At 43.1% G+C, this 14,211-nt stretch overlaps 1 protein-coding gene across 1 annotated transcript in view; it reads left to right on the top strand.

Moving 5' to 3' along the window:
• Positions 1-1,479: 1,479 nt before the first annotated feature.
• The window catches only part of LOC109871768 (ski-like protein), a 35,972-nt gene continuing 23,240 nt past the window's right edge, over positions 1,480-14,211 (top strand). Inside the window, exons 1-2 of the mRNA XM_020462759.2 lie at positions 1,480-1,734; positions 3,942-5,291. Of these exons, the coding sequence (XP_020318348.2) occupies positions 4,134-5,291 (1,158 nt within the window). The 5' untranslated portion in view covers positions 1,480-1,734; positions 3,942-4,133. The remainder of the gene's footprint in view (positions 1,735-3,941; positions 5,292-14,211) is intronic.

Genomic DNA, 14,211 nt, shown 5'->3' with positions numbered 1-14,211 from the left:
TCCATTTGGATGTCGGCGGTAGATATAATGTGACCCAGGAAAGACACTGGAGATATATGGACCTCACACTTCTCAATCTTGACATATAGTTGACTCTGCAGGAGGCATATCAGGACTTGGCGGATGTGCAGGATGTGTTCCGGAAGGGTCTTGGAGAAGATCAGGATGTCGTCGAGGTACACAAAGATGAACCGATTCAACATATCCATAAGAGTGTCATTGACCAATGCTTGGAAGACTGCCGGTGAGTTCACAAATCCGAATGGCATGACTAAATACTCAGAGTGGCCACTCCGGGTGTTAAAGGCAGTCTTCCATTCATCTCCCTCCCTGATTCTCACCAGATTGTAAGCGTTGCGGAGGTCCAGTTTGGTTAAGAATTGTTCCCCCTAGGCCAGCTCCAAGGTGCCGGACATCATGGGTAGGGGGTAACGGTTCTTAACCGTGATCCTTTTCAGCCCTTGGTAGTCGATGCAGGGACGCAGACCACCATCCTTCTTTCCCACGAAAAAGAAACCTGAACCAGCTGAGGATATTGAGGAGCAAATGCAAAAAATAAATAAATAATGTTTTGACTTTGACATTATGTGGTATTGTGTGTAGAATGATGAGGATTTTACATTTTTAAAATCAATTTTAGAACACGGCTGTAACGTTACAAAATGTGGAAAAAGTCAAGGGGTCTGAATACTTTCCGAATGCACCGTGTGTATGCTATCTTGAACATGCACGCTTTAAATGATTTCATAAGAAGAAACTTTAACTTTTTTCTAAATATCATTCATTTTGAAATCAACCAGAGCTTGAAACCCTAGGCCTATTGTATCGTCTATTTTTGTTCAATTCTGTGTTGAATTGAAACAATAGCTGTGGATGGGACACCAAAAGGTAGCCGTAGATAGATAAATTCTCCAAAGGAGAACACTACGTTGACACATTACATTTAAACAACGTTGGTTTTACCAGTTTGTGCCCAGTGAGTGGTCTCTGTTCCACTCCGTTGGTGGAGTTTATCAGAAACTTCCTTCACCATGGAGTGGAGTTTAGTCAGCTATGGCTATACACAGGTATAGGATCTTAATTGGGCCTCTCTGCCTCAGTTTGCTCCTCAATTCATGCACCTTGGTTAGAAAGCGAGGTAGCAGCAGTGATCCATTCTCTCCTTTGACCCAACTGTTGCAGCATAACTTTCCTGCAATTCAGGGAATGTAAAACTTGTAGTGTATTTGAGGTTAAAAAGCTTTGTTTGACATTTTTTGGGGACCTTCAGTGTAACGTGGCTCATTTAGCGAACATCGCTAGAATATGTTGATTATTAAAGACACATAGGGAATTGTTTCAAATAAAACATATTATTAATAGTTGGGCATTTGAAAAGAACACACACCTTGACTAATATGTAACCTATTTAAATATTTTACAGGTCTGGACATCAATGACAAAACGAATGGGAAACAAAACAAATCGTTATGGCCGGTGAGAGAGCGCAACATTCTCTCCCTGTCCACTGCAGATGAAGGCAACACAAACCAACCAGACTGCGAGACAGACACCCTTGCACACTGTTTCCGTGACGTGCCCAATTCGAGTCTGGGTGACGTATCTCCGTTAGTGATGTGACGTTGCGGGGCTCTAGATGTAGTGGTTTCTAGCTGCATCTTGTTGTCGCTCGGTATTACAGAGGAGAACCGAGAGAAGAGGAGCCGAAACGATCTCACTCAGTCTTTTTAATCGGTACGTCCTTATTTGCTTCTATGTACATGATGAAATGGGTAATGTATCGGGTGTTGGATTATTTTGACGGTTTACCGAAATGGTGGCATGCTTTAAGGGTTTAACAAGCGTTCGCTAATTGTTAACTAGCCTAGGCTAGTTTGCTATGGCTTCATACAGCGCAGGGTGTGTAACAGTAGTGGCTATGCTAACCTAACCTGGCTAATCCGTTTCCCCAGCTCGGGCATAACGTAGTACATTTTTGTAGCTAAAGCAATGCTAATTCGAGCTATCGAATTGTCTTTCTCTGTTTTCTGTTACGCGGTCCTCAGATGTGTTGCCATAATCATTGTAACGTTATTGGTTTCCTTACCATTGATACCCAATATATTCGCTATTTTATGTTTTATTTCCTTCAAGACAAGTATTTATCGAGGTTCGCATTTGCCAGCTAATTCTCATGTCGGCTCAACTTGCAGTAATACAAGCCGGGTATTTGGTTCTACGTTTAGCTAATGTTAGCTGGAAATTGCAGGTAGCTAACTAGGTCGATAGACCGTCCAGTCGCAGATGGTAGTTGAGCCAGTGAACGTCATTATCAGTGCTGTCTGCATACCGTGGCGAGCCAGAGGAATGGAACAGAGCGCAGGCTGTGCGCGGTGTCCTTGCTAGCTACGAAGAAGGGGGTGACACTGCTCGAGATGGAGGGAAAACGACAGCAATGGAATCTCAGCGATATTTTCTGGAGAAATAGTTAGATTTGTACGAATATTAATATGGTCTAAAAACCTTTCTTAGCCGGAACTCTATTATTTTGTTGCGTGGGGACAATGTCAGTTTTGGTTGTAAAATCCACGCAGGAATCACGGGTGGTGATGCTTGCATCGCCGCATACCTCCTTGAATTGATAGTAATGTAATTATTACTGCGACCAAAGCCTGCTCTGTGGTCCGACTTTTTGTACCCGGATAGTGCTAGCTTTGGTGGAAAGATCTGGCTGCGGTGGTACTTACTGTAATTACTGCATGGAGGTCAGTGCTGGTTCTGGTATAATCTAGCTAACGCGTTAGTGTTGTCGCTGTAGTCCGCACACAGCTACATTTGAACTGCTTAAACGCATGTATAGTCTCTCTTCAGTTGTTTTATATATATATATACACATTTAACCCCATTTTGTATTTGGCAGCCGATTTTAAATGGAATATATTGCAGTGTAAAATACATTGGTCACCCACAAGCAAATACGATTGTAGCTTTATTGGAGGGTGGTTGTTTACACCGCCCAATGTTGAGGGTTCCCAGTGAAATGTTGTAGCCACATATGTACATTTTCCTATAATTGGATCACAGTACAATTTCCTGTTAATAAAACTATCGTTTATAGATGTAGCTAGGTATGAACAGTTTTTTATTATTTGAATTGATGCAGTGTAAATGCAGCTAGATTCCGGGGCATAGGGAAGATACCTCTTCAACATCCATTCTATGTCACGCTGTGCATTTCGATAACAATTGAACCGGTTGAATGAGAGCCTTTATACTCCTTTATCAATTGTTTTCACATAGTTGATGGGGTCAGCGTGGGGTTACCAGCAGAGCAGACGTTGGCTTGAGGACAGCAAGCAGGACAACTGGTGGGGTTGGGGTGGCTAGCTATTTGGTCAATTTACAGCCATTTGGGCAAATTGTTAATTTGATTACCTAGGCTACACCAAGTGTGAACTTTTTTGTCACAGTTTCTAGTGACTGAAAGAAGGCCAGAGAGAATTGCTAGAAACTAGTTGTTGGTTGCCTGGCCACCTGGTTGGTTTTACTTGACAAAACTAGCACTTTCTGTTGGCAATGAAATGGTGTGGTGGGTGAAAACTTGTCATTGCCCCATGGGGTTCAATGACAAGGGCTGAATGGGCAGATGTTTGGGTGGTGAGGTATGGTAAATAGCCATTTGGCCCCCAATGGGTCTATTGAGCCACTCAACCCCCAACCAGGATAGCCTCCATAAAACATGTAAACACCTTCAACGTTATTTTATGCTCAGAGAAAAAAGGCATCTGATGGGATAGTCTTCTACTTAGACAAATCCTTTCAGTTGACATGAAAAATGCTACATGCAGGCTTAACATAGTTTGAGTTTTACAAGGGAGAAAAATTAAAATGTTCTCCCTTCGGTTTGTGTTAACGCCTGAACCATTCCACTCCCCCACTACCCCACCTCTCGTCCCCTACAGGAAGCAGACATACAGACAACAATCTGAACAGAAACACAGCAGTCTCCACCATGTACCTTTCTGAACACCAGAAGATCTGGAACATTTGAAACGAGAATAAAACAAACTAACAAAACCCACATTAACTCAAAGGGTTCTATAAATCCAAGTGAAGGTGGTATTGGAACGAAACGGACCTCTATCAACGCCGACATGGCCAGTACTCAGACGAGTCTGAAAACCTCATTCAAAGATCTGACCTCGTTCAAGGGCAACATGAAGCGGCTGTACCGAGAGAGGCTAGAGGACGCGCCCATCAAGAAGAGGCTGATGGCTGAGATGAACCTGAAGCGTTGCAGCCTAGACACCCTGCCCCAGACCCCCAAGGTGAAGAGGGAGTCTGGGGAGGAGCACACCCAGCACCGGGAGGCAGATAGAGGCATGGATAGATCCATAGAGATGGACAGTAGAGGGGAGCTCCAGGTATGTGGAGCCAAGGCTCTGGATCTCAGTCCTGGGCTGAAACACACACTGGCTGCCTTCACCCTCAGCAGCCAAAGCTCTCTGGGGGGCCCAGCAGCCTTCTCAGCCCGCTCCGGCCACGAAGCCTCCCCCGAGGTCAGCCCTGATTCCTGCCCCAGCGTGGCCCCTCTACCCTCCCCACCAGTCCTAGGAGGTGGACCCCTCTTGGTGCCCAGCGACAGCTCCACAGAGTTAAGCCACTCCCTTCTAGAGGGTGAATCCATCTCCTGCTTTGCTGTCGGTGGGGAGAAACGCCTCTGCCTCCCCCAGGTGCTCAACTCGGTGCTCCGCGACTTCTCCTTGCAGCAGATCAATGCGGTGTGCGACGAGCTCTACGTGTACTGCTCGCGCTGCGACGGTGAACAGCTCCACATCCTCAAGGTGCTGGGTATTTTACCCTTCAACGCCCCGTCTTGCGGCCTCATCACCCTTACCGACGCCCAGCGCCTCTGCAACTCCTTGCTCCGCCCGGGAGCTGCCCTGCCCTCTGACCCCAGCACCAAGCGGCCCGGCCAGGGGCTCCTAAAGGAGACAGAGTCTAGCTTCCAGGTGGAGCACCAGTGTCTAGGGAAATGCCAGGGTCTGTTTGTACCCCAGTTCTACACACAGCCTGAGGCGCCCTGTGTTCAGTGTGTGGAGTGCCAGCTGCTTTTCTCACCGCAGAAGTTTGTGATGCACTCACACAAGTCCCCGGACAAGAGGACCTGTCACTGGGGCTTTGACTCTGCCAAGTGGCCGTGCTACCTGCAGCTGGGGAGGAAGTATATGGGAATGCCTGAGGAGCCGCAGCTCAAACTGCTGCTAGAGGACATGAAGGACAAGTTCCACTACAACAGGACCACTGACAAAGTAAGCACTGATTCTCTTATTGTGTGTGTCAGACTTCTTTACATTTTATCAGTTCGTTTGGTTGCACTGTCGATATAACTACCAATAAATGGTATCTATTGAATCTCTAGAAGCCAGCCCCCAACTATGGGTTTCATTAGGTAGGTGTGTGTGTGTAAGACAGGGGACAAGTGTTACCCCTCCTGCTGGCTGTAGTGTAGTAGATCCGATCATTTCGCTGCACCTGCGATAACATATGCAAATTTGTGTACGTGATCAATAAACTGATTTTGAGGAGGGGCGGACAGGATGACCACTGACCAGCTGGTCTCTCTCTCTCTCTCTTTCGGTTGGTCCCTGTGTGTGTGTGTGTGTCACGGGGAAGGGCATCATTTGTCTTCCAGGTCAGCTGGAGGTCACTAGAACCATCACTAGACAATAGGCCACAACACTAACCGAACTAGTGGACTCTCTCACAGACCTCTGGGCTTGAATGGATGGACTGACAATTTACATCCATTGCATCCACCCCGCTTCACCCTTCCATATTTAAATGACTTTTTAAGTATTTTTAAGTAATTTAGTTAATTGATACTTTTAGGGATCGTTTAAAAAATATATATATACATACATGCAGTGGGGCAAAAAAGTATTTAGACAGCCACCAATTGTGCAAGTTCTCCCACTTAAAAAGATGAGAGGCATGTAATTTTCATCATCATACACTTCAACTATGACAGACAAAGTGAGAAAAAAAAATCTAGAAAATCACATTGTAGGATTTTTAATGAATTTATTTGCAAATTATGGTGGAAAATAAGTATTTGGTCACCTACAAACAAGCAAGATTTCTGGCTCTCACAGACCTGTAACTTCTTCTTTAAGAGGCTCCTCTGTCCTCCACTCGTTACCTATATTAATGGTACCTGTTTGAACTTGTTATCAGTATAAAAGACACCTGTCTACAACCCCACAGTCACACTCCAAACTCCACTATGGCCAAGACCAAAGAGCTGTCAAAGGACACCAGAAACAAAATTGTAGACCTGCACCAGGCTGGGAAGACTGAATCTGCAATAGGTAAGCAGCTTGGTTTGAAGAAATCAACTGTGGGAGCAATTATTAGGAAATGGAAGACATACAAGACCACTGATAATCTCCCTCGATCTGGGGCTCCACGCAAGATCTGTGAAGCATGGGGGTGGAAACACCTTGCTTTGGGGCTTTTTTTCATCAAAGGTACCAGGACTACTGATCCCTGTAAAGGAAAGAATGAATGGGGCCATGTATCGTGAGATTTTGAGTGAAAACCTCCTTCCATCAGCAATGGCATTAAGGATGAAACGTGGCTGGGTCTTTCAGCATGACAATGATCCCAAACACACCGCCAAGGCAACGAAGGAGTGGCTTCGTAAGAAGCATTTCAAGGGCCTGGAGTGGCCTAGCCAGTCTCCAGATCTCAACCCCATAGAAAGTCTTTGGAGGGAGTTGAAAGTCCGTGTTGCCCAGCAACAGCCCCAAAACATCACTGCTCTAGAGGAGATCTGCATGGAGGAATGGGCCAAAATACCAGCAACAGTGTGTGAAAACCTTGTGAAGACTTACAGAAAACGTTTGACCTCTGTCATTGCCAACAAAGGGTATATAACAAAGTATTGAGAAACTTTTGTTATTGACCAAATACTTATTTTCCACCATAATTTGCAAATCAATTCATTAAAAATCCTACAATGTGATTTCTGGATTTTTTCTGTCATAGTTGAAGTATACTACCTATGATGAAAATTACAGGCCTCATCTTTTTAAGTGGGAGAACTTGCACAATTGGTGGCTGACTAAATACTTTTTTGCCCCACTGTATATATATTTGACCGATATCAGATATTTTCTTTGCCAAAAAAACGATACCAATACCCAATATATATAATTTTAGCTGCCTTTTTAAGCGTCTAGAAGGCAGCTAGTACAGTTAAATAGTTAACACACAACATGAATGCATTGGTCTAAGGCACGTCATCTCAGTGCCAGAGGCGTCACTACTGTCCCTGGTTCGAATCCAGGCTGTATCACATCCGGCCGTGATTGGGAGTCCCACAGGGCAGCGCACAATTGGCCCAGCATCGTCCGTGCCGTCATTGTAAATAAGAATTTGTTCTTAACCTTCTTGCCTAGTTAAATAAAGGTTATACACACACACACACCACACTGACCAAAAAGGTATTTTGTTGGCATTTACGTATGTCCCCATTACCGGTAAAACAAATCAAAACCTATTTCTTTCACTTACTTGCTGTGCTGTTTCATTGTTCAGTTTTTTTGATTCTCAACCAGGTTTTCTATGGAACGCCTTTTGGGTCTTTGCATGTCAAAAAAGATTCAAATGAGCTTACCTGAATATGACTGCACGTCACATAATAATTTAACGCGTTCATACATGTTTTACATAGTTATTACACATTGATAACACTATCACTCGTATTTCATATGTTACAGGGATTCATCGATACATATGTTATGACGCTGGTAAAGTTGTCTCGCGCATCTACAGTGCTGGTCATTTTTAAAAAGCTAGCTTGCTAATTGATGCAAACAATGTTCTTCCCCCAAAACATAGCAAAACGACAATCTGTTTCAGTAGCTATAGTTAGCTAGCTAACTATTTAGCTAGGTGTCATCATCTAAAATAACCCTAATTTATAAGACATTTGATTAATGGTGGTCAGACCCATCTTTGTGAAGCTAGTCACAATAAGGATTTGCTGCTAGTGGACTTTGCGGTTAGCCTTCAAAATAAAAGTATGGCATAAATATTTATTTTGACCGCGACCCACAAATTCCACTATTGTGCCTAATCCTTATTTTGGCTAGCTTCATAACAGATAACCCGTTCGGGTCGAGCCTCACTAGCCAGATGAAGCTAGCTGGCTGCTTATAACGTTAGCTTTGGGAAACAGGGTTAAGTAGCTGGTTAGCTATTTATTTTCATGAACTGAAGTTCAATTTCAATAGGTAAACAACAAGTGGCAATCTAGCTAATACTTACTCACAAGGATTCCTAAATCATTGCTAAGAATAATGAAAATGACTTCAGTTTCTAATGGTCATTGTTTTCAGGCTGGTTGTATTGGTGCTAGCTAGGTACCAAGCTAAAGCTATCTACCCCAGAAGTTGCGGTGAAACAAATGATGCTTTATTACCAACGAGGTATTGCAAACTCATCGTTCTTGGCCGGTGTTTGCTTGTTTGCAGACTTTTTTGTACATCATTGACAGTGCTACTGTATCTTTTTTGATATGCAAAGACCCAAACTGCGATCCATAGTATGTATGTCATGAAGCTAATAGCAGCGATGCTATTACTGTGTAACTCCGGTAGGGCAACATCTGAAAAATTGCGCACTTAGTAATGTGCTCGTTCAGTCGGCGAAAGCAAACATCACCCACGACAGAGAACAGATGATTGTCAAGGGGATGAATTCCATGATCTCGGCTTTAATGGATTTCGCCTTTGAGTTGTCTTGCTGAAATGTTATTACTTTTTCAAATGACTGCTCGATCCACACAGCAAACATTGTGGGCTAGGTTAGGAATGCTGTGTTGCTCGTGTAGCGCACAATTTTACGTGGTGTCATTGCCCGGTAGCTTTGACATCGGTTTTTAACATCGGCGTTACACTAGACATCTTGCCGATACCGATGTTGGCATTTTTAGCTAATATCAGCCGACTCCCATATGTTCACCGATTTTATATCGGTGAACTGTCATAAATTTGAAAAATATCTTGAAATGAAATTTAGGCCATATTACCCAGCACTACCCTAAACTAAGAAGCATTCTCAACGTAGATTCTCAATTAATATATATATATATATATATGTATGTATATGTATGTGTATATATATATGTATGTTGAATGCTTCTTAGTTCAGGGTAGTGCTGGGAGGTAATGGCCTAATTTTCATATCATGATATTTTTCAAATTTATGACAGTATTTAATGTTTTTGAATAATACAATTCTAAATATGAGTTGTTCAGTACCCTAGAGTGGCAACACCTATATAAGTGATTTCAATATGGCTTGCTCCATTCTGATAATCTAACCTCAACCCCCTAAAAAATTCAGCATTTTTCATACATTTCTGCATTTCCTGCCCTTTTTTTAATATTTTCCACACTGTGCCACGTTGGGCTCCATAATGGATATGGGCAAACAATCTAGGCCTAGTTTATTGGTGAACTGTTGGAATCATGGACATATAAGGATTCTTGTAATTCAGTAGTTGGAATATAGCGGACAGCACTTTGAATACATTTTTGTTTGACATGACACGACAAATGAATAAGCCTGGAAGGAATTATTGTGACAGGGTATTGTTGGTCAGTGTTTCCCAGGGGATCCTATACGATGTTACATATTTTCTCATGTAACTAGCTAGCTCTCTGGCTAACATATTAATACTAAGCCTATTCCTTTCTGATTTAGAAGATACTGTTGTCCAAACCACATGCTGATCTAGGCCTACACCAGTCCTGGTATCTGGCTCTATTAGTTAGCTACGTTTGCTCTGACTCTGAATACATTTAGCTAGTGATTAGCATTAGCGGATAACATAATTTATTTTAGTCATGTGCTAAGAAAAGACAAACTAGCTGTTTGCAGACAAACAAACTAATAGTGTAATTATGTAACGCTTGAAAGCAGCATCCATGTCACCAACATTTTGACCATACAGACTGCAGAGTGAACGGCAAGTGAAGTGTTCGTGACTTCGTGGTCAAGCAACAACATGCTCTCCTTGAGTGACGGGGCAGGGCTTTGTGTGGGAACCGGCATGCTATATCCGGGGTCCTTGGTCTCTACCGTAACCTTAAACCTTAACCATAACCTTTACCCTACCTTAACCCTTTTAAATGCAAACTTCAATGGGGGGGGGTAGGGACGTCCCAAGGGTCCCAGATAGCAAGGACCAAAGCGGCATACAGGAGGACAGGGAGAGCGATGACTTGCATGTTGCAAATGGAGTAAACTATAAAAACGGACATTACACTCGCCGGAGTTGCGTATCACATTTAACAAACCAAACATTGAAATACTGTTATGGTAAATTAAAAACCCAAATCTGTTTATGCATCAATACCAGTAGTGGTGTAACGGTACACTTATTGTTGAACCATTCGGTACTGGGACCTCGGTTCGGTTCGCACTGTGAACCCGAATTAATACATCAAATGACCCCGCAGTGGGAGATGAGAAGTACCGTACTACAAACAAGCCGCCTTTATGACAGTCACACAAGTGACTAGTAACTACAGTAACTGTTGGCATTTAATTTACCCCTGTAACCGAGCTGTGATTCCAAACCGCAATACATACTGAACTTTGGGTTTGGTGAACATTTTAGACCCCTAAATACGTGTGTGTGTGTGTGTGTATATAGAAATAATACGGTATACCGCCCAACCCTAGTTTAGGGCCCTATCATTTTTTTTTTTTTTGGACTGATTACAGTTTCACCTGTTTTTTGCTCTCAAAACCACAAATGTTTAATGTACAACAACTCAATTTTATGTTTTTAGTTCACAACAATACTTAAAACACATCAGGAGACTTTTGAGGTCTGGAAAAAATTAAGGAATGTGTAGTTACCATTTACCATGCAGGAGACTGTTGTTTGGTTAGCAATTTTTCTGTAGCGCTCATGTGATTGCAGAGTTGGCAAAATAAATGGACACTGGATTTATGCAAATAATCATCATTCTGCCATGTAGGCATAGGCTACTTTGTAGTTAACATTTCATTTAGGTGGTTTTTGGGAAAGCTGTTCCATCTCTACCAGAAGGTTATGATTAGCATCATCACTGGCAGCTACACACAGTGGGCATTCGTGTTCCATTTCAGAAAGTTGCAGGAAAATACGAATCACTGGTTCATTTTGTTCATGTCTTGTGATTATCTTGGGCAAATTATCTTGGGTTGGCAAGTAGCCTAGTGGTTAGAGCGTTGGGCCAGTAACCGAAACGTTGCTAGATCGAGTCCCCGAGCTGACAAGGTAAAAATCTGTTGTTCTGACCCTGAACAAGGCAGTTAACCCACTATTCCTAGGCCGTCATTGTAAATAAGAATTTGTTCTTCACTGAGGTTAAATATATTTAAAAAAACATTTTTATTTTTTATAAGTTCATTGCATTTAAGTTTTTCATATAGTTCAATAAAAAAAAATCTATTGTTGAATTATGTTTTAATGTCTTCGCAACGGGGACTAGGCTTAAGATGTTTCTGGGAAACCATCCTTTGATCTTTTTTTGTACCACTTAGCTAGAAGTGCACAGAAACAGGCAACCCAAGCCCTTGCATGGGGGAATGCCCATGTTGCATCACCACCACCACCAGTGCTTTCCACTAAAGACCAGAACCCAAGGGAGGCTTCTACAGAGCATAGGGGGTTTTGATGGTTTTTTTCTTTCCGTCATTCTTACAAAAAAGAAAGTGACAGTGGGAGAGAGAGAGCAGTGCACAGGCTGGGACCTATAGAAATGTCAGACACCCTGAAGAAGGCAGGGATGCTGAAACGTTGGTTCTTTTACTCAATAAATTACTTGGAGTTTATACTTAAATATGGAGTGTGCGCCTCTCTTTTGTTTTTATAGCTGAAAACACGAAAAGCTATAGATTGGTTCCCTTCCATTGACTGGTTCACATCCATGTCTCATGTTTTCTTCTTGACCAAACCAAACTATTATGTGCGTCCCAAATGGCACTCTATTCTCTATATAGTGCACTACTTTTAACCAGGACCCATAAGTCTGATCAAAAGTAGCGCACTATCTTTGGAATAGGGTGCCATTTGGGACGTAGGCTCAGTTTTGTATTGCTGAGATAAACACTGTCTTTAATTGGTGTTTTCTAGGTCAAGTAATTTGTCTTCACTGTAGCCGCCTGGCACATATTGGTTAAATGAGAGACTATGGACTCTGAGCAGACAGGCTTTAGTTTCTGTGTGTGTGTGTGTGTGTGTGTGCGCGCAGACAGGTGTGAGAACACTACCTGCTGTACAGTCATTTGGCACTCCCTGTCTGCTGTGTTTTGTGTTTGGCAGAAAGAGAGAGAAAGAGCGTGAGGAGAGAGAGAAGCCCCAGCCTCCCCCTCCCTGTGTGTTTGACGTGTGTGCGTGATTCTGCCGGAAATACTGTCTGGTGTCTAGTCTAGTGCCCAAACCACATTCCCCCCCCTTTTCTCTCTCCCTCTCCTCCCTCGCTCCTCTGCTTGTCTCACTTTCATCTGAGAGAGTCAGACAGATCGACCTGGGGCCACTCAGTCACGCAGACACGTCTCCACCACAGAGCAGACTAATCTCACACACACACACACACCCGTGCCTTATGGTGTATCATGTAGCCTACCACTGACTGGTTAGGTAAGCCTATCACATGCTATCCAGTCAGCGGTTCGTGCATATATTATGATGAGATTTTGTGATGTTTTTGTTAGTTTGTGTGTTTGGCTGTGTGTTTTTTGTGGCTGTTCGCTACGGCCTGGACGATACCAGTATCGCGAGACTCATGGCAAGGAAACAAAATACAAATCAGATTTAACTTCTTGAATGAATCATAAAGAATGAGTGAGGAAGTTTGAGGCATAAATATCATACCCCCCCCCCCCCCCCCCCCCCCCCCCCCCCCAAAAAAAATGCTAACCTCCCCTGTTATTGTAGTGGTGAGGTTAGCATGTCTTGGTATGGCATTTGAGCGTCTGTGACTTTCTCACTCATCATTGTTCACGATTCATTCAGGTCTTACCGTATTCATGGTAACATCCATATTAATGTAAATGTTTAAGAAACATATTCTATTCTTATTTACAGTAACAGTGACTCCAAAATGACACACTACATTATTTACCATTCATTTCTATTGGGCACAAAATAATCAGAAACGCAACCAAAACATCAAATGCATCCAACACATTTGTAGAGTCCCAAGCTAGATGTAGTCATTGTGTGCTAGGAATCCGGGACCAAATACTTCCAACCAAATATCAAAAAATTATTCCTTCTTTAATACACATACACTAAGTGTACAAAACATTTGGAACACCTTCAGGTTATGGTTACCCTTTGGGTTAGGATTACCAATTATCAGTCGTTCTCTAGTAATGATAGTGTCAACCGAGATGTTGGTGAGACAACAGACAGATGCTACAACAGATGACTATAACTGGCGGCTCTTTACAGTGTTTGTGTGTTTGGCGTCTAAAACAACGATGTAATGAGCCTGCGGGGATGACAAGCAGCTTGTACTTCCCTCTCGGACAGACACGCACGCACACAGATTGATAAGGTGGCGTCATCTATGTTGGGAGGCGTTTTTGTCTCTGTTCCCTGATTAGAGGAAAGCAGAAATTCCCAGTGTGTGACTCCTCCTTGGCCTGGTTGTGAAATACCTGCTAGACTGTCTGGAGGGACACAGTGTCCTGATATACACACATTCAGATTAGGAAAAACACTTTGTGACGTACTTGTTAGGATAGTGTGTGAGGCTGGGAACATTTACATGTCTGTCTGTGTGCCTGAGAGTTGTCCAGAAGAGCCAGCCATGTTGCCCTATAGCAATCCACCCCTGTAGTTCTAGCCCTGGCACCATGTCAGCTGTGGTAGACAGACAACACTCCCTGTGCGTGTCTGTGTCGGCAGGTCCTAGACGACGACGACGACTGCTGTTCAGACAGCAGACAGCTGCTTCTCTATGCTTCCTCTATTGGCTATTTACACACCAGTGACTTCATTACCACAGACCAGACCTGCATTCTGTCTCACGTGCTCTCTCAAGTTCTCTCTCTCGCGCTCGCTCTTGCTCTCTAATCAATTGGCTTTATTGGCATGGAAAGTGTTACCACATACATTGCCAAAGCAAATATACACACATATCAAATCAATGAGGATGC

This window comes from Oncorhynchus kisutch, linkage group LG27 (assembly GCF_002021735.2).
Source record: "Oncorhynchus kisutch isolate 150728-3 linkage group LG27, Okis_V2, whole genome shotgun sequence".
NCBI lineage: Eukaryota > Metazoa > Chordata > Actinopteri > Salmoniformes > Salmonidae > Oncorhynchus > Oncorhynchus kisutch.
Note: the sequence above shows the minus strand (reverse complement) of the source record. Positions and strands in the feature narration are given on the sequence as shown.